Source organism: Mustela nivalis, assembly GCF_964662115.1.
Source record: "Mustela nivalis genome assembly, chromosome: 13".
In the NCBI taxonomy this organism is placed as follows: Eukaryota; Metazoa; Chordata; class Mammalia; order Carnivora; family Mustelidae; genus Mustela; species Mustela nivalis.
Window position 1 is genome coordinate 87,806,598 of NC_139032.1, and position 25,725 is coordinate 87,832,322.

At 49.8% G+C, this 25,725-nt stretch overlaps 1 protein-coding gene across 1 annotated transcript in view; it reads left to right on the forward strand.

Annotated features, from left to right (window-relative positions):
• NCS1 (neuronal calcium sensor 1) overlaps positions 1–11,758 on the forward strand; it is a 50,129-nt gene extending 38,371 nt beyond the window's left edge. Inside the window, exons 7-8 of the mRNA XM_082696047.1 lie at positions 1,713–1,830; positions 8,094–11,758. Of these exons, the coding sequence (XP_082552173.1) occupies positions 1,713–1,811 (99 nt within the window). The 3' untranslated portion in view covers positions 1,812–1,830; positions 8,094–11,758. The remainder of the gene's footprint in view (positions 1–1,712; positions 1,831–8,093) is intronic.
• Positions 11,759–25,725: the final 13,967 nt, after the last annotated feature.

Below are 25,725 nucleotides of genomic sequence, written 5' to 3' on the forward strand. Positions count from 1 at the left end.
GATGCCCGTGGTGTCTGTGATGCGCTGTGACATGGCCCGTGACCCCCCACCGTTGACACAGGTCCCAGGTGCGGCTGGTTCTCTCGGGCATTGTCACCTACTAGCATCGTGGATGGAAAAGCTATATTTCAGTTACGAGTTAGTGACTAGAAAGACCTCATTTTGGGGTGCCTGGGTGGCTCAGTTGGTTAAGCGTCTGCCTTTGGCTTAGGCCATGATCCCAGGGTCCTGGGTTCGAGTCCTGCATGGGGCTCCCTGCTCAGTGGGGAGTCTGCTTTTCCTTCCCCTTCTGCCGGCAGCTCTGCCTGCTTGTGCTCTCTCTTTCTCTGTCAAATAAATAAAAATCTAAAAAAAAGAAAAAGAAAAAGAAAGAAAGACCTCATTTTTTTCCCATCTAAGTTTACAGACCTGCTGCATTCTAGCCACAGACCCCCTGGTTAAGAAATTCTTGTTTATATCAAACTCTTCTTAACAAGTGAAATAACTTTGTTTTTATTAGAAATTTGATATGGTGAGAGTAGGGCAACCCAGTATTGCTTGCTTTAAATCAAAGAACACAAATTGCAGTGACAGAGGGCTTATTTATTTATTTTTTTTAAGATTTTATTTATTTGACAGAGAGAACACAAGCAGGGGGAGTGGGAGAGGGAGAAGAAGGCATCCCCAATAAGCAGAGAGCCCGATGGAGGGCTCAATCCCAGAACCCTGGGATCAGGACCTGAGCCAAAGGCAGATGCTTAACCGACAGAGCCACCCAGGCTCCCCTGACAGTGGGCAGGGTCCAGGTGCCTGCCCGGAAAGCTTGGAGCCCGAGATCAGCACATGTCAGAGAGGCAGCGAAGACCTCTAGGTTCAGACTGTGCAGATCTCTTGGCGATGATCAAAAGATGCATCCACAGCGTGTGGAGTGAAGGATATTGACATTGTACAGGATGGTTCGATGCTGTTTAATGGCAAGACCACAAGCTCCTTAAATCTCCCTGACTCAGACCTCCTTTATGTAGGGAAACCGAGCCCACCACCCACCCAGACTGGTGTGAATTCTACCTTCCCCAGTGACTAGCCATAGGATCCTGGGGTGGTGACAGAGCCTCCGTTTCCTTACCAGCAAAATGGGAATAAGAGCCGTGCCTCTTCTTAGGGCGGCCGCGAGGAGCCTCTGAGACCATGCATGAGATGTGCGGCGCAGGGCCCGCAGTGAGCCGTCTCTTCGGGTTCTCCTGGGTTTCCTTGAGAGATGCTCCAAGACAGGGATTCTGGTCCAAATCACTGTTAGCCCGAGGGACCCACTCAAGTCCTTTTTTGTGAGCTCTGTTGGGTCTCCTGGCATCTGGTGTGGGCTGCTCTGGGAGTGGTTTAAACGCCCTTGCAGGAGTAACCCCAGAGAAACGCAGTGGACTCTCAGCCCTTGGGGATTGACTGCCATTTATGGGAACTCATTGCAATGATAATGATAAGTATGGCGTTAGGGGCCCCGGGTCACGTGCCCAAGGTCACCTTGCCAGGAAGTGCACCTTGCCGGGTCTCTCTGATACCTGACTCCTCCTACCAAGTGAGCCACACTGCCTCCCTCCTGACCTAACTTTGGAAGCTCTCTCAGGGCCAGTCCTGGGATGGACTTGGGGAGCAGGGCTCCAGGGTCCAGACCTGAGGTCCCTATCCTAGGAGGCTGGTTGTCCCTCACCTTCAGCCCCCTCTCTCTCTGCTCGCAGAATGCCGACGGGAAGCTGACCCTGCAGGAGTTTCAGGAAGGATCGAAGGCGGACCCTTCCATCGTGCAGGCACTGTCCCTCTATGATGGGCTGGTATAGTCCGGGGCCCAGAGCCGGGGTGAGTGGAGGGGGAACTGGGGCTTGGAGTTAGGGGCGAAGGTGGGTGGGAAGCCAGCCACAGGACACTTGGGATTCACTGGGTCTCCTGGGGGTCCTTGGGGCCTGTCCAGTTGGAGCTGAGCTGGTAGGAGGTGGCCTGGAGCTGGAGTTCCAATCAGCTACAGCCCCTCTGTCTTTGCCATTTTTATATGCCCCAATTCGGCCCGAGAGTTTGCTTAAGTAGAAATGTCCCTGGATCGGAAGCGCTTTGAAAAGCACAGTTGTTGGGAGGCGGCAGGGTGAGGAGCGAGGGCCGTGTGCACCCTCCGTGTGTGGCCCGTGGAAGCCCTGAGTGAGCCCCGGGTCTCTTGCTCTGTAGCTCAGATATGGTTTCTGTTTCATCCAGTCAAGTTTGCTGGACGTGCTGAGTTGTAGCGGCCGGAGAGGCCTCTGTGGCCACAAGAGGACTGTCTCCCTTTGTCTTCTTGATTCTCCCCTACCTCTTTTGTCTGCCTCCTCTCTGTTCTGTCCTCCATGCTGTGGGCGAGGAATGGGGGCGTTGACTACCCCCACAAGGTCATTCTTGAATGGACCTTCTGCTGGGTGGACAAGGTGTTCCCTCAGTGTGCATCTGAGGAGGATTGTGGGACATAGGTTATGTGTGCGTTGGCTCCACTAGAGGCCACTCGAGTGTTCCCGTGTGGCCCCCCGTTTTGGACCCTGCTAGCACTGTCTCAGAGTTCCAGTTCCTCCGCAGCCCAGCCAATGCTGGATATTCCCTGTCTTTGACATTTCACACATTTTGGGGTGTGTGTCATGATGGCTTGTAATTTTAGCTTGCCTTTCTCTGGTGAGCATGGACGTCGGGGACCAAACCCTTTTAGGAAGTACCATCTTAGTTATCTGTTGCTGAATGCTAGGTTACCTCAAAATAGGCACTGAAAAGATCGGACATTAGGAATTTGGGCACAGCTTAGCTGGGGGCCTTTGGCTTGAGGTCGGTCATGAGGACATAGTCGAGCTGTCAGCCAGGTGACCAGCCATCCCCGTTTCCCCGGGACTGTCCCAGGTTTAGTACCAAGAGACTCAACTTCTGGGAAACTCCTCAGCCTCAAGTAACCTAGATCAGCCTCAGCTGCTGGCCAGGGCTGCGGTGTCATCTGAAGTCTTGGTGGGGGACACCCACTTCCAAGCTCACTCATTTGGATCGGCAGCCTTGGTCACTGTGGGGACTTCTGCATGGGGCTGCTGGCTTCCAACAGGGTGAGCTTCCCAGGAGGGAAGGAGAGTGAGAACCCGAATTGCAGGCATCCATCTTTTCATAATCTGATCTTGGAAGTGACCCCTCATTGGTTTTTTTTCAGGAGCGCCTGGGATACATTAAGCTATGTGCATTTCTATATAGATTTTTAGGATCAATGTATCCATCTCTATACACACATATGCACACAGATTGGGATTGAGTTGAATCAACAGTTCAGTTTGGGGGAGTGTTCCAATCCATGAACATGGTATATCCATTCATTTAGGTCTTAAATATTTTTCCTCTAGGACATTTTATTGATTTCAGCTAGAAGGTCTTTCACATCTTATGATAGATTTATCACTAGATAGTCAATGTTTTTTTTTAAATTGTATTTCCCGTTTATTTCTGGTTTCTAGAAATTCATTTGGTTTTTGTTTATTAATGATATATCTAATGGTCCTGCTAACATCACTTATCAAATCTAAGAACCTACCTTCAATTCTTTGGGACTGTCTATGCCTTATTTCTTCCTCTCTTGTCCTTCTGCCATCTTTTTCTTTGTCCTGCTTCCTTGCACTGGCTGGGCCTTCCAGTGCAGTGTCACTTAGGAGTAGGGATGGTGAGCATTCTTGTCTTACTCCTGGTCTTGCAGGATAGCTTTCAATAATTCACTATTAGTTAGATTAGTTAAGTTACAGTTAGTCCAATAACTATCATTAGAATGTCTGGTATAGGTCTTCTGTTGATAGGTTTTATCAGATTTAGAAAGTTTCCTTTTCTAGTTCACCAGGAGTTGTTTTTATTTATGTTCATTTGTTTTAAGCAATTACTACACCCCGTGTGGGGCTTGAACTCACAACCCTGAGATCAAGAGTCCCATGCTCTTCCAACTGAGCCAGCCAGGGACTCCTCCTAGGAGTTTTTTTTTTTTTTTTTTTTTTTAAATAACCATGGAGAGTGTTGAGTTTTATAAAAGAAAATTTCTGCAACTATCAAAATGTTCATATGCCTCTTCTCCCTTTTTGGGTGTTAACCTAATGAATAGCACTGATTGGTTTCTGAATGCTGAGCCTCCCTTGCATTCTTAGAATAAACTCCACTTCCACTATGATGTGTTAGCCTTTTTACATATCATCAGATTTGATTTGCTGATGCTTTATTTCAGGGGCTTCTGCTGTTCTGAGGCTTCTATGAGGCAGCTGCTGCTGTTGATGAATTTACACAAGAAATCCTTTTCCATTGAAGAGACCTTAGACAACATATTGAAATAGAACACAAAAAGTTTATTTTTAAAAACCTTCATGTATAACCCAGATATAACCACTGTGAGCATTTTGGGTCTAGAGTGATTCAAAAGGAATGGAACACTCACAAAAACTTAATACTCAGTAACTGGGTCACTTGGGGATATGTAATCAAACCAATTTCTAAAGGAATCATCCTAGTTGTTTCTCTGATCTTAGAAGCACTCGGTATGTGGCTCTGAGCCCCACGGTGTGTATGATCCATTGTCTCATTTCCCAGAAGCTTCTCTTGTGTATTACCACCAATGGCCTCCTTGGCAGCTGTCCTGTGACATGCTGCTTTGTCTCCCGCAGGCCATGGAAAAAGTGGTACAAACATAGGTTCTTGATATATCCACCCCCCAGAAAAACTCACACAGTGTCACTAATTTCTTTATGGTGCACGATTGTTTTTCAATCACCCTAATTGTTTCTGCCTTACGGTTTTTTATGAACACATATGTGTTTGTATTCCTCAGCCACAATGAATTCATAACCATATGTTGTTGGCTGTTTTTTTTCTTTTTTTTATGAACAACTTATAGGAAACATTTATGTTTTCTTTTGGAGACTCAACACTTAGAAAATATATATATATATATATATATTTTTTTTTTTTTAAGAGAGAGAGAGAGCACACAGGAGTTGGGGGAAGGAGCAGAGGGAAAGGGAGAGAGAGAGAATCTCAGGCAGGCTCCAGCCCAGTGTGGAGCCTGATGCAGGGCTCGATCTCATGACCCTGCTGTGATCATGACCTGAGCCAAAGTCAGAAGTCAGATGCTTAACCACCTGAGCCACCCAGGTACTCCAAGAAAAGAAATCTGTAGTGCCTTTTACCCAACTTGGCACAAAGTTCATGTCACGCTGTGTCTGCATGGGCTTTCCTTAACACCATGCATGGAGACATCCATCTGAGTGTCAACAGCAACATGGTGGACAAGGAGATGTGACTTTATTTCCATGACAAGCTTTTCAGACAGCCTTTCTATAGCTCGTCCCCAAAATAGCCCTCTTCCTTTTCTCAGGCTTGTCCTAGAACCTACTGTGTTGTAATTATATCCAACATGTGTTCCATCATTTTGGTAATGGATTTGCCTTCTCAGATTCCTAATGTATCCTAATTGTTAGATAAGTTACCGTTACATAATTCTCGGAGACACCCCAAAACGGTGATCCTGTTTTCTATATCAGTAAAAAGGTGGTTTGAGACAATTGTTTTTAATAGTTGCATAGTATTCTGTTGTATAGCTGGGCCATAATTTATAGAGTCCTGTGCTGCGGGACACTTGAAATCTTGAAGTGGATTTTTAAAAAAACTTCATATTCCCAAGCAGTGGTGGAGCGAATGGTGTAATCTCATTCCTGACCACCCTCCTTCAGAATCAGCTATTTGCCATCAGTCTTGTACGGTCTATACCCTCCCTATGCATTTTGCAGTTACTCTGAAGCAAATTCAAGACATTCTGTCATTTCATACGTAAATATTTCAAAATGTATTCCTGAAAGATATCGATCCTTTCCAAAATCCATAATAGTAGAAAAATCAATACTAATGCCTTACTACCCCCCCCCCACCCCGGCCTGTAGCTGGCATTCCCATTTCCTGTTACCTCACGGGTTTTGTTTATTGGAATCAGAATCTGAGTAAATGCCATCCGTAGCAATTGGTCGATAGGTCTCTCAAATTTATTCTAGTCTGTGTTTCCCCTTCATTCTTTGGCTTGCTGAACATGTTGAGAAACATTTTCTGTAGAGTTGTCCGTCTGGGGTTTACGGATGGTGCCCCCATGGTGGTTCTCACATGTTCTTCGGTTCCCTGTACTTCCTAGATCTACAGGCTTGTCTGGCCCTCAGTCTGGTTGTTGTTTGTTGAGAACACCTCCCAAGTGGGGCTGTGTATGTCCACCAGGTAGCTCGTGAGGTCTGGTGACACCAGCAGGCACTGGTGAGGACCACTTCATTCATTCATTCTGTAGCTGACGTCCTAGAGCAGCCTGTCCGTTGTCGGTGGCTTCGTTGCTTCTATGCAGGAAACCTTCCCCTCGTCAACTATCTGGTTACTCCAAAGCCTACTTTTTTAACTGGAAAGGCAGGATAGATACTCGATTCTTCCTCCTTTTCAGTGTTCAAAAGGAGTTGGTTTCCCAACGTCATTTTGAGGTGACCGGTGACTTTTTTTTTTTAACATACAATCATGAATTCATGGATTTAAATGCATTTCATGAGTCTCACCACGTTTGCAGTTTTAACACAACACTGCAGATCACAAGGGTTCGCAGATTGCCACAGAAGGCAAAGCTTGTGATTGGACACTCAGCCAAGTGCCCCAGGGTTGGCACGGGAAGGGAAGGTTGAGAGGACGCAGGCTTTTCCCTGAGTGACTCCTTCCTCTACCACGGTGGCCCCCGATTCTGGTCCCATGGGGCCTTGCTGTTCCCCCACGGCCCTGCCCCCTAGCTTCCGACTGACCCAGATGATGCTTTCAGGTCATGTCACACAGATCTGGGAAGTGGCCCCTTTTGGATCAGACACCTACGCCCGCGCAGTCAAGAGAGCAGAGACCGTGCGATTTAAGTGGAGCAGGTGACGGAAAGGATCTGTGGATGGCGGAGACGCTGACAGACAGGATGGCCCTCCGTGCCTTTTTTCAAAAATAGATCAAGGCAAAATTCACCTAACTTAAAATGAACCATTTAACCATTTTAAAATATTAATTTATTTTAAGGAGGCTCCACACCAAATGTGAGGCTTGAACGCAGAACCCTGAGATCAAGAGTCATATACTCTAGTGATGGAGCCAGCAGGACGCCCCAGCTCAGAGGGGAAGTGTGGGTTCCAATGAACCATTTTCAAATGAACCATTCAGTGGCATTTCGTACATTCACGATGACATGCAACCATCCCCTCTGTCTAGTTTCCAAGCACCTGTATCCCTCCAAAATCAGATGCCATATCCACTGAGAGGATCCCTAGGAGTGGAAATGCTGGCTCCTGGGCTAACTCTGTGTTTAACTTTTTGAAGAACCCTCAGACTGGTTTCCATGCAACCATCTTGCCTCCTCGGCAGCAAGGGTGAGGGTCCCCGTTTCTCCACATGCTCTCCAACACTTGCTACTTCCCCGTGTTCAGGGAGAGCCATCCTAGTGGGTGTGAAGTGGGGTCTTAGGGCGTTCTTTGCCCTTCCCTGCTGACTCAGCCCACTGAGCTTCTAGGCCTCGCCATGCGTTGGTTCTCAACAGTTGTCCGTCACGTGATGCTTGGGCTGTGTCCTGGGTGTCCATCCAGCTCCCCACTAGTGGACGCTGAGTTTGGTCCCTTCCTTTTTATTCTCCTGTTATAGGTAAAATTAAAAAAAATTTTTTTTTTTAATTTTTATTTTTAAAAATTTTATTTAATTGACAGAGAGAGAGGGAGAGAGAAAGCACAGGTAGAGTGCGCAGCAGACGGAGGGAGAGGGAGAAAGAAGCAGACCCCTGCTGAGCAGGGAGCCCGACTCGGGACTCGATCCCAGGACCCCAGAATCATTACCTGAGCCAAAGGCAGATGCTTAACCAACAGAGCCACCCAGGCGCCCCCACCTGATCTATTTCTGAAGGATAAATACCGAATGGTGGATCAGAGGGTGCGCCCCTTAAATTTCAGGACTTCTGACAGAATGCCACCCCACCCCCTTGCTGACTCTGCTCCCAGCCCTGTGGGGGTGCGTCCCTGGCAGCCAGCTCTGGGCCTGTCTCACCTTCTCGTGTCTTCCAGATGCCTGGGAACCACTCACCTCCTCCGAGCCGTGAGGCCCCCTCCGCCCCAACACCGCCCTCCTGTGTCCACCCAGCCTTTCTCCGCATCCACAGCCGGCCGGGCTGCCCTGGAACCGCGAGGCCCGGCTCGCCTCCCCCCTGCCCTGCACCCACCGCCGCCTGAAGCCACCGGCTCCGATCGCCGACCACCTCTGCTTGTCCAGAAACCAACACGGAACGGAAAAGGCTCGAGCCTTCTGCAAAACCAAGGACTCGGCTGCTTCGCGGGCAGCCTCTGGGTCCCTCCCGCTCTCCTGTGCGTGTGCTTTTGTTTTTTATTTCAAACAGACCTTGAAAAAGAAACAAAAAACAAAAAACAAAACTACCTTCTGTCCTAGAAGGTGCAGACTGACAGATGGGGAGAAGGCTACCTTTGCGTTGACCTCAGAGAACACTGCCTCCCGCCTCGGCCGTCCTTCGGCAGCCGGAGAGGCCACGGGGAGTCAGGGCCACGGCCACGGTGCGCTCGGGGTGGCGGGGGGTGGGGAGGGGGCCCGCCGGAGTCCCGCTCTTTGTCGTTCCATCCTCGAGCAGTGGAAACCCCCTGCGTGGCTAGGATGATTCATGATGAGAATGGTTTTTTTGTGTGATAACAGTATTGTGCTTTTTGTGGGGAAAGTGAGTTTTTTTTTATACATATAGAATTGATATCTTTTATTTATTGGTTGTTAACTGTTGCTGCTGCCTCGTGTGTCCAAAGCTCCCAGGGATGTGGGGCCTACGGTTTACATGTGCACGCCCTTGCCCCCCTGCCCACCTGTGCTTGGGAGGATGGTGGCCGGCAGCGGCCAAGAAGCCAAAAAACTTTCTCTCTCTTTCTCTCTCTCTCTTTTTTTTTTTTTCCAGATACTGTGCTTGATGTGTGGAGAGGGGGAAGGGTAGGTCTCTTAAATGGCTGATGCACTGTTCCCCCCCACCCCCAGCCCGAATGCTTCCTCTTGAACCCCTTTTCTCTGCTTCCTGTCCGCGCTCCCCATCCTGTGTCCTCCTCTGAGTCCACAGCATCTTTTCTGAGGACGAACAGGGGACATCTTTTGGTTTCGCAACTCTGGCTTTGGTGTTTGCCGCAGCATGGGGCCTCGGAGCCGGCGGAGGAGGACTGGGTCCCTTCGGGAAGGGGAGGGGGGCGCTCTCGGCAAGCGCGTGAGCAGAAGGAAGGGCTCCTTCTCCCTCCGCCGTGGATATTTTGAAAACCGTCACTTAGTTCTCTCCCACTTGCTTTTCTGCCTGCCTGCCTTGTCCAGGGGACCACAGAGCATCCTCTTTGCCACCCTCTCTCAGCTCAGATGCTGGGAGGGAGGGCAGGAGAGAAGGGCCGCAGGCAGTCCCCTTCAGTAGTGACTGCTCCTAGAGCCTGTGGCCCCCATGTGCTCATAGGAAGCTTCTAACCCTACCAGTCACTGAGACAGGATAGCCCGAGAGCTGCCATCAGAAAAGCCAGATGATTTCAGGCCAGAGGCTGGAAGCCTGCGGCCGGCCCTGCTGTGTGACTGTGGGCAGCCCCAGCCTCTCTGGGCCCCGGCTACCCGAGCTGCAAAGCCAGGAGGGCTTGGGCTGCTTGATCTGGAAGGTCCTCCTCCATGCCGACGCTGTATAACTGTAAACCTGCGCTTTTTACGGTTTATGATTCTGCGGTCGTGGCTAAGTTTGCCAGAGTCCAGCAGACACGGGAACGGCCCGAGTCACTCTTTTGTCTCTTGGCACAAGTCTCTGCGGATATGGCAGTTGTGGTGTGTGGGGTCAGACGACCTACCTGGCTCTTTTTGCAGTTCTTCCTGGTCCCTCCTGGACTCTTGGTCTAGAACTTTTTGGCCGAGAACCTCATCGAAGGAAGGCTTCTGGGATGGGAAGCAGCCTCCCTCAGTCCAGATCTGACTCTAGAATTCCTGCTTCTTTGCAAAGTCAGCAGCCTGTCCTCTCCCTGCTTACCCCAGCCCCAGGAGAGGAAAAGCTGGCCCTTGGTTCTCACTTTGAATTGTCCTTGGTCTTCACTTTGCACTTTCCCAGGAGGCCAGAGCATCTGCTAATTAACAGCACGGGGCTTGCATGTCCGTTCCCGCGGGCCGGACCGCTCAGCTAGTCCCAGACTCCCTTTTTGCTCAGCAGAGCCCGTGGCTGTCCTCCACCTCCACTGGAAGCCCCCAGATTCCACGGGTACCAGGACCGCTTTCATTTTCACAGGCGACTTTGTAGGCGGGGTCCCTCCAGGCCCCCGCGGTCACCTTCCTGCTCAGGCCACTGGCTCAGAAGCCCCGGGACTCCCCACCTGATCCCAGCTCTGATCTAGGAACCTAGGGCAGGAGATTGACTTGCTGGCTTGGGGCTGGAGTTGGGGAGAGGGGGGCCCTTCCCCATGTCACATTTCTTCTCTGGCTCCTGCCTGAGCCTCGATTTGCCTCTCTGGCCCAGTGGGGAGGAGCTGTCGAGTAGCCTGTGCTAGAGGCATCATCTCGGTAAGGGACTTGTAGCTCAGAATTACCCAGGGTTACCCATGTGGAGCCCCCCCAGCCCCCACCCCACCCCCCCAGACATCCATAGAGCATCTGCCTATGAGGCCTTCCTCTCACCTTCTTGCCCTCTGTCCTGGTTTGGAGCCATGGGTGTGGCTTTTGGCCTTAACAGGTGTTCTGTGGACCCATGGCTCAGGCACACCTTGGGTCCATGCCCTGGGACAGCCCGGAGCCCCTGGAAGGGCCAGCCTTCTTCCTGGTGGGGTGCTGGACACTGGCCATTTGTGCCCTACGTTGCCGGGCAGGGACAGTTCTGTCCCCTTCTCTCACCACGCCTCTAGATCTGGAATCCTGAGCAGCTGTGGGCCTCTGTCCCCAGCAGCGATTTCCACCCGAGGCCCAGGGTGGTCACATGCTGCTCTCTGGGGGTTCCAGACCCACTGGTGGCCAGGCTCTCTGTCCCTCTGCTGACCCTAGCAGCGGCCCTGGCCTCTTCCTCACAGCGTCCCCTCCCCACTCTGTGTTGATGGCACCGAGGCGAATGCCAGAGTTCCTGGTAATGTAACCAGGCAACATTCTGAGTAACATCTAGGAACACGTGTGTGTCCTCGTTCCCCTGAAATGCTTTTCTGTTTGACAGCCAACTTCCTAGACGACAGGCACACCTGGGCTTTCGGGAACCTGTCTTTCCTCTAAGGGTAAGAACGTTGGGGGTGCCCTGGCCCCCCGGGAGAGGCAGCCTCTCCCTGGAGAAAAGCCCGCTGCAAGCCCTGCGCAAAGCTACCCTGTTCCCAGCGCAGCCCTGCCGCGGAGTCAGGGGAATCCAAGGGGACGCAGGCGCGCCCCCTGGTGGCGGGGAGCTGCAAAGGCATGTGAGCCCCCTCCCCACCCCCACCCCGCCCCCAACTGGCCAAACAGGAGCTTGGAGGGGGCCAGCTGCGCGGGAGCAGAGGAGGGGGCTTCGATCTCACCTGGGCTCTGGGCTTCAGCCGAGTATTATCGGCAGCGTGTCTCCCAGATGCTCCCTCTTCTAAGTCTCCCTCCCGGGGATAGCAAGTTAATTAGCATAAGGGCACCGTGATGGGAAGCCTGGCCCTCTACACATTTTTTTAATATCTGCGGAATAAACCCAATGGTTGATTTTTGAATGAATAAAAGGCTTTTGTTGAATAAACAGCTGGTCCCATCTTCTGTCTTGGCATCTAGGCTCAGGCTCTGTCTACTGCCCGGAACTGGGACAAACACAGAATACCCTCCAGTCCTCCCTCCCCCGTCCCCCTTGTCCCGAAGCGTGTACATTTCCGTTTTACCCACGTCTTTGCAGGGGTCTTTGCAGGGGTCCTGGGCTCCACGGAGGGGCCATACGCTCCCGGTCTGACTCAGAGACCAGCTTTCTCTGAGACTCGGGGCAAGTGGCTCCTTGTTCAGTTCCTCTGTCCCTTGGATGGGAGCAGGGGTCTGCTCAGCTCCCCCCGACCCCCGCCCCAGGGGGCCAAGCAAGGAGTGGAGAGCGGGCATGAGCATGGGGCTCAGAGCACCTTGCAGAGGTGGAAGGCCGTGGAAGGCCGTGGGGTGTCCTGGCGCCCCGACCTGGTGCCTGCAACTTTGTAAAGGAATTTGGGCAACTCTTAACCAAAAAAAAAAAAAAAAAGTGCAATGTTTCCTGGCTATGGTTGTTTTCTTTCTGTTTGCCTTTCCAACCCCCTCTGAGCCTCTTTTTGGGGTGCTGTCCTGTCTGAATCCACTGGTTTGTGTCTCTGGGGAAGCAGCAGGCCCTCGCCCTGGGGTGCGGGTGGGGGCGGGGTGAGGCCCCAGGGTGGAGAAGGGCCCCCCAGCGCGCCCAGGCCTCCTCTCCTGATGTACGTCTTCCATGTCACGCCAATTAAACACGCTTCCTGACTTGTCCTTGCCTCCCTTGTGTGGACCTGTTGCTTTGTCTGTTTCTGTTCTTTTTCGTTTCATTTTTAGGCTTCCTCCTCCTCCTGTGACACCCTTCCTCCTGCTTTGGGTGTTGTCTGCCCAGTGTCCCCAAGATAGAGACTGTGTAAGATGAGATCCTTGGGCGTCATGATGAAACAGAACATTTCAGGGCGTGTGGTGGGAAGCCCAGAGTTCACGAGGGTGAGCCCCTCACCCCCCTGTCTCGCTCCCAGCCGGCATGTCCATTCCTGCCTCTGTCTTCTCCTGGGGCTCTTTAAGGGGTTTCTCTAAAGGTTTTCCACGGTGTGAAAACAAGACTAGGGGCCTGGACTAGTTCTGGTCAGGGGTGGGGGGCAAGGGTTGGCTGTGTCAGGACCACTCAGAGGGCCAGACTTGCTTCCAGAGTTGCTGATTAGCTAGCACTCCGCAGAACACCTCGGTCTGGAATAAAGACTAGAACTCCTCTACACACGTGGCAGCAAGTCAAAGGCCATGTGGGAAGGCCATGTGGGGTGGTCGTTAGGGACACAGATTCCAGAATCAGACCTGGTTCCCAGCCATGTTCCACCACTTGATTTTAGGCCAGCATTCTAACTGATGGGGTTTTCTGGCAAAGATGTGGGCCCCCAATCAGAGTTAGATGATGGCTCCACAGACACACCGCCCCCATACCCACACCTCCCACCCCCACCAGCAACCTTGCCACCAGAAAGAATTATAACAAAAGCGGGTCTTAGTCTGCTAAATGTCCAAATATTTACTTGCAAGCAGGTACCAAGGATCCACACACCTGTACCCATCTCTGCAAGGAGTGGGGGGACCAGGACCCCAGGGCCCTGCCCCAGGGCACAGCTCTGACGGGGGAGGGCCTCATGTCTCTTGAGCCCTTTTAAAGATTTTATTTATTTATTTGACAGAGATCACAAGTAGGCAGAGAAGCAGACAGAGAGAGAGGAGGAAGCAGGCTCCCCGCTGAGCAGAGAGCCCGATGCGGGGCTCAGTCCCAGGACCCTGAGATCATGACCTGAGCCGAAGGCAGAGGCTTTAACCCACTGAGCCACCCAGGTGCCCCTCTTGATCCCTTTTAGCAGCAGATGGGGCTACATGGAATAAAGGACTACATTTCCCAGCCTCCCTTGTAACTAAGTTTGGACACATGACTCAGTTCTGACCAATGGGGTGAGAGCAATGCGCATAACTCTTTCAAAGCCCTTTCCCTCTGGTTGGACCAAGGACTCAGAAACAAACCTTCCTGAAACCAGGGTCCCTGAACCGGTGGAGCTGCCACGCCAACCCTGGGCCATTTACACAGGGACTGTTAGGAGGAAGAGAAACTCCTATCTTAATTAAGCCATGTTGGGTCTCTGTGTCAACAGCCAAATTTATATTCTATCTAATATACTGAGTAAGCCACTGAATTATTTTATTTTATTTTTTTTTTAAAGCAATCTCTACACCCAGTGTGAGGCTTCAACTTGCAACCCCAAGATCAAGTCACATGTTCTACCAACTGAGCCAGCAGGCGCCCCTGGGTCATCTTAAATGATCGGACCCTACCTGTAAAAGTTTGCATCTAAACTCTCATTTTATGGCAAAGGGGTTTAATAAAAACTGCGCAGGGCAGTGTGTTCCCACGTTGCCTCTTCTCACTCATGGCTTCCCCTTTCCTCTTCCTTTCCATTGTGCCCTCCTCTGCAGGCTCAGGGACTGAGGGTTCCAGTGGGGACAGCTCCGGGGGCAGGGCTTTCTTTTGCTGAAGGACTAGGGATGAGGGGGGCAGAGGCTGGGGGGACCTGGGTGGACCCTCCAAGACTTGGCTAGGCGAGTCTTTGCAGGGATACCACAGTGAGGGCACTGGGAAGGCTGGCCTCATGTTGGGGGGGGGGGCTGAGAAGGAGGGGGAAGAGGGGACCAGAAGTCCTCACAGTCTCTTCAAATTCCCATCTCAGAAATTGTGCCCTTTTCTCCAGAGACCCGAAATAAAGTCATTGCATAAGCAGATCTTAGAATTAACAAATGTGATGCAGCATAAACCAGCATTGTTCAGAGAGGAGGAGGAACGGGTGGGGATTATCATCTGGCCGAGGGCGGGTTCTATTTTAGTCATGGTCTGTTGGTTGCCCCAGAGGTAAGGGGAAGTCTTTGGGACATTGTGGAAGGGCTGCATTAATTTTCAAGGATTCTGACCACCCAATTAATATATGTCAAAAGGCCTTCCTCCTTGAGAAGGAGCGTATTTGTGCAAGGTCAGAGGCCAGAGCCCAGGACCTGGGGGAGAAGGTACAACGCGCCAGCCCTGGAGAAGGGTGGGGAGTTCCCTCTCACTGGGAGAGAATCATCATCGTCATCAGGGAAAATCTCCAACCTACTCTAAGATTCGGAGTCATCCAAGCTCATGCATCAAATCAACTAGCCCAATGCTGGGTTTTCTAAGCAATTTCTAGGCAACAGCTTAAAGCTAACTGGAGTCCTTCACCAGCTTCTACGAGGATGAATGAGTCTGATACATGAACTGTAGGGGAGGAAAATTTTTCTCTCCCACTCTCCCAGGTTCTGTGGCTGGTCCAAGAATTAAATTGACATAAGACAGATGAACGGGAAAAGCCAAATTTAATTCCAAACGTACACATGGGAGTTACAAAAAGATATTACTCAAAAAGGAGCCAGATGATTCCTTATGTGCCATCCTGAGCTCAGGAAAGGGGTCGGGCTTTGGGACTTCTAGGTGGGGCGGAAGCAATTCACAGAAAGATGAGAGGAAGAAATATATAGGAAACAAAGTTTGCCTTGCTTTGCAGATAAGACTCTCAGGTGACAGGGGCGCCTGGGTGGCTCAGTGGGTTAAGCCGCTGCCTTCGGCTCAGGTCATGATCTCAGGGTCCTGGGATCGAGTCCCGCATCGGGCTCTCTGCTCAGCAGGGAGCCTGCTTCCTTCTCTCTCTCTCTGCCTGCCTCTCAGTGTACTTGTAATTTCTCTCTGTCAAATAAATAAATAAAATCTTAAAAAAAAAAAAAAAAGACTCTCAGGTGACAGAAAAATGATCTCTGGTAATAGCCATCTTGCTGGTACAGGTGCCCTTTCTAATGGAAATTTCCTTTAGAAATGTAGATTTCCTTTCTACTCTGTGTCTAGAACTTCTGCATCTGCTGTTTCTCCAAAATAATCAGCTCAAAATAATCCTGATGCTGAAGAGGCATATTTTTGGGGTGGCATATTCTGCTACCCTTCAGTATTCTGGGTGGTCACAATGTCAGGCTTGGGCCATGGCCTTGGATGAACGTGCTGGTGGTTTAGGAAGGAGCACACACCCACAGAAGGTTGTGAACCCCAGCCACAGATGGGCAATGTCCACCAAGCGACCCAGCATGGTGCCCATCTGCAGCCACCAGGGTCCCACCTGTATGAGCTCCTCGTGGGCTGGCCTTGAAGAATGACAGGATCTCAATGAGTGAGGAGGAAGGAAGGGCATCTAGGCAGGGGACAGCTGGTGCAAAGGGGCAGAGGTTGGATTACAAGAAATAGACAAGCTGGGGGTGTGGGGTGGGGGAGGCATACAGAGCTGATGGCAGCTGCCTATATGCCCATGGAACATCAGATTTTTCTAGGATGTGAATCCACACAGAAAGACAAGATACAGGCCACCTTCAGAGAGTTGGCCCCAACACAGGCCAGGGCCATGTGAAACTTATCACCCTGTGCTTCTTGGGAACACAAGCGGAAAGGCTCTTCTCTGTAACTCACCCATTTTAACTGTTACCCAAGCGGTCATAACAATATTGAGCCTGGTCACGATCGTAATTAACACTGCACTTAACGGTGTGCTGGATTCACACGCATGGTCTCCTGTATGCCTGATAGCAGCGCCCCCTTGAGGCCAGTCCTAGTATTATCATCCCACGTTTCACAGACAAGGATGCTGAGGCTGGGAGGGGAAGTACTCGTCCAATCTTACAGTCTGGAAGGGGCTTCTGGCCTCTGATCAAACTGTCCTTGGTCAGAAGAAGGGGGCTGGGAGACGTAGCTTCTGTTAAGTCCAGATCTGGGCAGTGACTGTTCAACATTGATCTCTCCCAAGTGTCTCGTGCTCAGGGAGGTAAGGTCTACCAAGGAAGGGGCCTGGCCAACTGGGGCCCATCTGAGGGAGGCCCAGTGTCTGGAGGGAGAAGAGGTTCAGAGGCAGTTGGGGGAGGCAAGGGGACGGGGGCAGGGGCTGGGCACAGGGAAGAGGGTTCTGCTCACAATCTACTTTGGGCTGGGAGCATGGGACCCTAAGGGTGCCCCAGCCCTAGAGCCCTTCTGCTTGGGCAGCCAATAAGGCATGAAGTGTGGGCGTGGGTGGGTGGGGGTACGCCCAAGAGAGGGCTCTCCGGGGCGCGGGGATAGAGGCAGCAAGCCTAAACAGGGTCCCAGGACCCATCCTGGCAAGGCCTGGAGCTATAAAATGGGGTTGATCAGGGGATCCACCTTGCCAAGTGTTATCATGAACGTGACCTGACAGAACAGGGAGCACCTGGCCAGGGCTGCGCTCTCCAGGAGGTCCCACACACAGCAGCCGAGACTATTGTGATGATGACTTTTCTCGCCCTGGCTCTCAGCCCCTCCTCACCCCTGTCTCTGCCAGCACCACACCTGTGCGCTGTCCTCTCACACCCAGTGGGGTAGCTCCTGTCCTTATGTCCGTTTTCAGGTGAGGAAACCTAGTCCCAGAGAGGTTCAGTGACTTGCCTGGGGTCACACAGCTAATATATGGGAGAATTGGGATCTGAGGCCGGCCTTCCTGGACCCAAAGCCATAACCACCACTAGGACTGGGGTTCTCTCTCTTGGGTCGCCTAGAATGGGCCCTTCCCAGATTCTGGAATTTTCCACCAAGCCATGGGGTTCAGTCCTCATGAGGAAATGTCATTTCCTTGATGCAAAGAGAAGTCAAACCTGTGGCTCTCAAAAACAGCTGACCCCCAGTGGGGCATCCGTGGCTGGCTTCTGGCCTCTCCAGAAAGCAAGGGAGGCAATGACCCAGCCACTCCCATGACCCCGTCCTCACCCTCCTGAGTGCTCTTTGGACAACGCAGGAGAAGGGGTTTCTTCCACAAAGAGGGATCTCATCGACCTCCTGGTGGCCTGGGGAGGCCTGGAATTCTGGCTGCAGGGGGAAGTCTGGGAAAGATTGCTCGCCTCGGCATTTTTGGCTGGTTTCAGGACATCTTCAAGCCACCCCACTTGCTGTACCATCTATAAATTAAATACTGCAGGAGTGGGGAGGAGACTTTCCCTCCTCTCCTGGGGCTTCCCACCTCACCAACGTAACGTAGTTATGTTCCTGCCTGGGCTCCTGGTCCTGGCTGCGTCCCTGCCAGCGGCAAGATCTGGCCTCTCTCAGCCTCCCTTTCCTGGTGTGTAAAGTGGGGACAACAGAAGCACCTTCCTTCCTTCCTTTCTTCAAGAATCAATGAAATGACATGTCTGGAGGCCTTTCACAAAGCAAAGAACCTGGTGTTAATACCCGAAGCTCGCCATCCCGAAGTTGCCGCCCCTTTCATTTGGCCCCATTTGGGTCCAGTGACAAGACCTTCGGCTTCTATTTCTCCCCACTTCTGCCCCTGGAGAGACTGCCTTCAAGATCCTGGTCCGAGTCCCAAATTCTAGAGGAAAACATGGAATGTAAAACCATTTGTTAGCCAAGGGAGACTCCCTCGGTGCGAACACAGCTTCTGCCCTGCCTCACCCCTGCCCATGATGCTCTCTCTGGAACACCACAAGCCCACAAAAAGGATGCTGTGCCAGCAGCAGGGGGAAAGTTCCTGCTTCCTGCCCGCCCGTGGGGGGTTTAGACTTCACCCTGACCTTGCTGCTGCCTTCCCAGCTCCCTCCTTTCCCGGAGCCACAAGGGTTCACTCTACGATGAGCAGGGAAGTCTGCCTCAAATGCAGCCCAGCTGTTGGCAGTCTCTGTGACCAGAATCCATACCTGGAGATCCCCCAGATCAATATCCAGCAAAAAATGGACTGAACTCTGCTCAGCGCCCGCAGACAATTGACAGCGTACGGAGACACAGGGGACGCAGAACGATGAGAAAATGATCTTTTCCCATAAAGTGTAATGAAATGATTTGTAATGTGTCCCTAGTTCCTTGCCAGCAGAAGCAGGTCATGCAGGGAGCCCCAGCCCCGGGGAATGGTCAGCCACTTCCGGAGTCCCCGTCCCCACTGGCCGTCCTGGGGCTGCACCTCACTGCAGCTGCTGGCTGGCCTCAGGTCAGGCAGACCGGGTTCAGATCCAGCGGAAGCCCCAGCTGGAGACGCTGAGCAGCTTCTGTTCCCTCTTCTGTGCATGTGTGTTTACAGTGGAAAAGATCATATACTGAACGCCTCTGTGCCATCAAGAGTTCTACAAAAATGAAAGACCCAAAGGAAATCACATAAATGGAATGGGCTTCAAATATTTTTTAAAAAATATTTATTTATTTGACAGAGAGAGAGAGAGAGATCACAAGTAGGCAGAGAGGCAGGCAGAGGGGGAGGGGGAAGCAGGCTCCCTGCTGAGCAGAGAGCCCGATGTGGGGCTCGATCCCAGGACCCTGAGACCATGACCCAAGCCGAGGGCAGAGACCCGACCCACTGAGCCACCCAGGCGCCCGTGGGCTTCAAATATCTAACAGAGTGAGCCAAGAGCTCAGAAGCAAGGGTCCTTCTCTCCCTGCAGTCTGAGGGTTACTTTCTGGTGCTTCCAAGACATTTTCATCACCCCAGAAAGAAGCCCTGTTCCCAATTAAGCAGTCACTCCTTTCGCCCCTGTCCTCAGCCCTTGGCAGCCGCAAGTCTGCTTTCTGTCTCTGTGGAGTTGCCTCTTCTGGGTGTTTGGTATAAATGGAATCAGACGACATCTGTCCCTTTGTGTCTGGCTTCCTCCATTTAACATGACGCCTTTGAGTTTCATCCACACTGTGGCACGTATCAGGATTCCTTTCCTTGTGACACTTTTTCTGTGCTCCCCAGTCTTGAAGAAGGTTGACCAAGCCCGTACGGAGCTGCGGAAGGGAAAGGGGCCCCTCCCTCCCAGCAGGTCTGCTTAATGACAGGCTCTCCAAGTAGCTCCCGTCCGTGCTCAGAGTGAGCAGGAGGACCTGGAGTTTCACGCTGTGCCACCAGGTGAGCAATAACGCTGATGAATGAGTGGTCACACACACAACCCTCATATATATTTTTTAAAGATTTTATTTATTTATTTGAGAGAGAGAGAACTCAAGCAGGGGGAGGGGCAGAGGAGAGGGAGAAGCAGACTTTCCGCTGAGCACAGAGCTAGACTCGGGGCTCGATCCTGGACCCTGAGATCTTGACCTGAGCTGAAGGCAGACACTTAACCAACTGAGCCACCCAGGCTCCCCCAGATTTTTTTTTTTTTTTTTACTTTTTAATTTCTTAAAAATATTTTTATTATGATTATCTTTAAAGATTTTATTTTTAAGTGATTTCTACTCCTGACATGGGGGTTGAACTCACCACCCTAAGGTCAAGAGTCACATGCTTCACCGACTGAGCCAGCCAGGTGCCCCTAGAATAACTTCTGATATTGGGGAGGTGTAGGAGAATGAAGACCTCCATGCACTGTGGATGGAGGCTGTGCTGGTACAGATTTTTTTTTTTTTAAAGATTTTATTTATTTATTTGACAGAGAGAAATCACAAGTAGATGGAGAGGCAGGCAGAGAGAGAGAGAGAGAGGGAAGCAGGCTCCCTGCTGAGCAGAGAGCCCGATGCGGGACTCGATCCCAGGACGATGAGATCATGACCTGAGCCGAAGGCAGCGGCTTAACCCACTGAGCCACCCAGGCGCCCTGGTACAGATTTTTTGAAGGCACAAAAAACATGTATTTTGGGGGCCCCTGGGTGGCTCAGTCAGTTGGGTGACCAGCTCTTGCTTTCAGCTCAGATCCTGATCTCAGGGTCATGAGATCGAGCCGCATGTTGGTCTCTGCCCTCAGTAAGGAGTCTGCTTGGGATTCTTTCTCTCCCTCTGCCCCACCCCCACTTAGGGTCTCTCTCTCAAAAAAAAAAAAAAGAAAAAGAAAAGAAAAAAGAAAAAAGAAAAAGAAAAGAAAAGCTTAAAAATATATTTTTTCAATTCTTCAACTTAGAATTCTGCTTCCAGAAAACTTTCCATCCAAAAGAATTACGGACATGGGCCAAATTCAGTTACAAGGTGCTCACTGACTGTTAATAAAAATAAGACTTGTTTGGATATAGGAAAGTAATTCAAAATGTGAAAATAAGGCAAAAAGTCATCCTTTTAAAATTCAGGCTGTAGTATTTTCCAAGATGGATTGATTCTCTTAGGAGCTGTAACTTCCTTTGACTTTCTAATCACTGTGCATTAGGGAATCTGCTATCTTACATCTCTGGGAAGTTTCAGGCTAATTTGTAAGCAATTTATAAAGTGCCAAGATTTCCTTTTCTGCCAGGGAGAAAAGTTGCCCTCCAATAATCCCAGTGTTGTATCTAATTCAGCATCTGTCAGCACTTCTTGGTCCACCCATGGTGTACAACCCCAACCTTTGTATGAGAATCCTGTTTTTATCCTTTGGAAAATTTTGCTGTCACGTATGTAATATTCAAGATAGGACACAATGTAAGAAAGTGTCTGATTATAGGGCATTATCTACATGGGTTATGGGATCCCCGTGGTACAATGGGTTACAAAGCAGCCACTGAAAATCAGGTTGAAGAAAATAAGATGGGATAGTGTCACTTCGCCACCCCCCCCCCCGCCCCGGAATTCATTAAGCTGAAATCCTAACCTCCAAGGTGATGACATTAGGAGATGGGGCGTTTGGGAGCTGATGAGGTCAGGAGGGCGGAGTCCCCCCTGTGGATGGGATTAGTGTTCTCACGAAGGAGACCCCAGAGGGGTTCCCTGGCGCCTTCCAGCCAGTGAAGACAGGACACAGTGTGGAGAAGCTCATCTATGAGCAAGGAGGTGAGTTCTTTCCAGACATGGAATCTGCCGGCAGCGTGACCTTGGACGTTCCAGCCTCCAGAACTGTGAGAAACACAGGTTTGTTGCTTACAGCTTTTTGTTGTGGGTGTTTGTTTTTCTGTGTTTTAATCATAGACAAAGGGACCCAGGCAAAGGCAGAGAGGTCTGTAGTTAATATTTACCAAGATAACAGTGGCTTTATCCCTGGGACACTGGCTTAAGAAATATTGTATTTTTTATTTTTTTAAAGATTTATTTATTTATTTATTTGACAGAGATCACAAGTAGGCAGAGAGGCAGGCAGAGAGAGAAAGTGGGAAGCAGGCTCCCCGCTGAGCAGAGAGCCCAATGTGGGGCTCGATCCCAGGACCCTGGGACCATGACCTGAGCCGAAGGCACAGGTTCAACCCACTGAGCCGCCCAGGTGCCCCTTAAGAAATATTTTAAATCTCCATCTTGTGTCTTCATTTTTAAAATAATTTTCTGCGCTGAAAATGTTTTGGTTTTAGAAGAAAAATATCTGAATTTCAAAACTCATATAGGGGCGCCTGGCTGGCTCAGTCAGTAGAGCCTGCGAATCTTGATCTCGGGGTTGTGAGTTCGAGTCCCATGTTGGGGGTAGAGATTGCTTAAAAAATAAAACTCTTATGGCATCTGGGTGGCTCAGTGGTTAAGTGTCTGCCTTCCCCTGAGGTGGTGGTCCCGTGGTCCTGCGGTCGAGTCCCGCCTCAGGCTCCGGCGCCTGCTTCTCCCTCTCCCTTTTCCTACTGCTCCTCCTGCTTGTGTTCTCTTTCTCCGTCAAATAAATGGATTAAAAAAAAAATAACTAAAACTTCATATATATAACTTTCAGAACTATAGACTGATAACTCTTTCTATATTCTACACTAATCTTCTTAGGCTTCTGTGTTTTTTAATTTTTGTTTTTGAATTAAAATACAGCAAAACTGGGGCGCCTGGGTGGCTCAGTGGGTTGAGCTTCTGCTTCAGCTCAGGTCATGATCTCAGGGTCCTGGGGTCGAGCCCCGCATCGGGCTCTCGGCTCGGCAGGGAGCCTGCTTCCTCCTCTCTCTCTCTGCCTGCCTCTCTGCCTACTTGTGATCTCTGTCTGTCAAATAAATAAATAAAATCTTTAAAAAATAAAATAAAATACAGCAAATCTGACTCCACTTTTTGTTGTCAAGTTCTCTGAGTGTTAACCCCTGTTTAAGTCCGTGTAACCCCCACCACCTTCAGGATCCAGAACACATCTGTCACCTCAAAGGAAGAGTTTCATGCTGTCTCTTGAAGTGGTCGGCTCCCTTCACTCTGACTGGTTCGTGTCTCTGTCACTAGAGTTTTGTCTTTTTGAGAATGTTCTAAAAATGGAAACATGCCCTGTAGGGGGAGGTCATTGAGAGGACGAGATCGTCCTACTGACCCACGAGCCAGACCTGGGCAATCAGAGCCTCTTCACTGCCTCCCCCTGTCCTGGGAGTCTAAGTCCCGGCCCCTGCCCGTCCCCATAGGAGGAGCTGAGTTTGGGGGCACAGAGCCTTGAAAGAGTAAGATGTTTGGGGATCCCCTGGATGGTGTATATGATGGAGCTCCAGAAAGTCTCTATAGGCTTTTTAACTTTTAACTTTTTAACTTTTAACTTCTGGCGGTGCTTGGGGAGACCTACCCACCTTGTGGCCCCCAAGACAAGCTTCCTAGGTACGTTTCCTTGCTTCTTTAAATCTGCCAGCTAGCCATCTGGAGTGGCCCGCCTCCTTGGTCTTTGACCTCTCCTTGCCTTCTGAGTACAAGGGATCTGTTTCAGATGTCACCTTGACCTCCCAAGGGCACCAGCCAACATGCAGCTGTAACCTTTTAGGCTGGCTTCATTCCCTCGGTCTGTGCGCCTTGTCGCCTATGCCGGCAATCCTTCCTGCCTTACAGGGTAGCACGGAGGGATTCACTCCCCTGCTGAAGGACATTTGAGTCATTTCCGGTTGTTGGCGATCATGATCAGCTGCTGCGAACATTCATGCGTAAGGTTTTGAATGAATATAAATCTTCATTTCTCGAGGCTAAATGCCCTGGAGTGGGACGGTTGGGTCACATGGCAAGTGTATGTTTCACTCCGCATTTCCACCTGCCACGAGTGAATGAGTCCCAGTTCCTCCACATGCTCACTAGCACTGAGTGTTGTCACTCTTTTTGTTTTTATTTACTTTTACCTTTTTATCTTGCTGTTCTGCGAGGTGCGTAGCGCATCTCACCATGGCTTTAACGTGCGTTTCCCTGATGGCTAATGATAACTGAACATATTGCGCGTTGGCCTTCCATATGTCCTCCTGGGGGTGTTTTCTTGCTGTCAAGCTTTGAGAGTTCCTTGTGCATCCTGAATACAAGTCCTACGTGGGATGTGTGATTTGCCAATATTTTCTCAAAAACTACAGCTTGTCTTTCCTTTCTCTTAACAGTATCTTTCCCAGAGCAAACATTTCCAATTGTGGTCAAGTCCAATCTGTTTGTTGCCGTACGGGTTGTGTTTTTGGTGACACCTCTGAGATCTCGATGTCTACCTCCAAGTCATAAATATCTTCTTTTTTTTTTTCTTTTTCCCTAAAAGTCTTATAGTTTCATGGTTTGTATAGTTAGATCTATGCTCCATTTTGAGTTGGTTTTTGTATAGGTCAGGATTCTTTTTTTATTGTGTTGTTAGTTTTTGCATATGGCGGTCCTGATGGTCCCAAGATCACTGTTGAAGAATTTATCCTTTCTCCATTAAATTGCTTTCATGCCTTTGTCAAAATCAATTGGCCATAATCATGAGTGTTTATTTTTGGCCTCGTCTCTTCTGTTTCCTTGACCTATGTGGCTCTTCCCTTGTCCAGGCTGGACTGGTTAACTGTTGCTTGGAGTAAGTCTTAAAATTGAGGAGCATGAATCCTCCCGATTTATTCTTTTTCAGAATTGCGTTGCGTGTTCTCGTTTCTTTGCCTTTCAGTAGGAATTTTAGAATCAGTGAGTTTAGATCTTAAATCCTGCTGAGATCTGTACTGAAATTGCATTGAAAGATTGATCTGGGGAGAAGTGATATTTCTACTATGCTGAGTCTTCTGACCCATAAACACAGTGCATCTTTTCATTTCTTTAGATTTTTTTTTTTTTTTGCTTCCTTTCATTAGCATCTTATTGTGTTCAACATATGGAGCCTGTAGATGTTTCGTTAGATTTATACCTAGGTGTCTCCTCTTGGGGGCTTATTGTAAAACAGTATCTTTAAATTTTTTATTTTTTTAAAAAAGATTTTATTTATTTATTTGAGAGAGAGCAAGAGAGGGAGAGAGAACACAGAAGGAGAGGGAGAAGCAGACTCCCCACTGAGCCGAGATCCTGATGCGGGGCTCAGTCCCAGGACCTGGAGATCATGACCCAAGCCAAAGGCAGACACGTAACCGACCGAGCCACCCAGGGGCCCCTAAATTTTTGATTTCTGATTGTTCATTTACTCATAGGTAGAAATAAGATGAATTTTTGTGTGTTGACCTTGATTCTGCCTCCTTGGGAAACTCACAAACCAGTTCTGTGATTTTTGGGAGGTAAATTTATTGGATTTTCCCATTCTGACAGTCAAGTCATCTGAAAAGAGAGGCAATTTTATTTCTTGCTTTCCAGTCTGTAATCAGCCCCCACCTTTTTTCCTTGCCTTGCTACACTGACTAGGACTTCCCATACAATGTTGGGAAGGAGGGGTGTGAGTGGATATCTTTTCCTTTGTTCCCAGTGTTAGGGGGAGGCTGTTCAGTCTCTCACCACTAAGTCTGATGGTAGCTGCAGTTTTTTCTAGATGTCATTGATCAGTTTGAGTAAATTGGCTTCCATTCCTATTTGCTGAGGGTTTTTTCATGAATGGATATTGAATTTTGTGAAATTCTTTTTCTGAATCAGTTGATTTGATCATGTACTTTTTCTTCATGTGGTAGATTACACAGCACAGACTGCTAGCAAATACTGAATATTGCATATCTGGGCTTACCCTCACTTGGTCTTGGTGTATTTTTTTATTTTCTGCATTTGGTTTGCTAAAATGTTGTTGAAGATTTTTGCATCTATCATGAGAAATATTGGTCTGTAGTTTCCTTTTATTGCATATATTTATCTGGTTTGGGTCTCAGGGTAATCCTGGTACCCAAATGTTCCCTTTTCTTTTATTGGGAAGAATCCTCCCCTGCCCTTTAAATATTTGGTATGATTAGCAGTAAATTTTCTGGACAAGAAG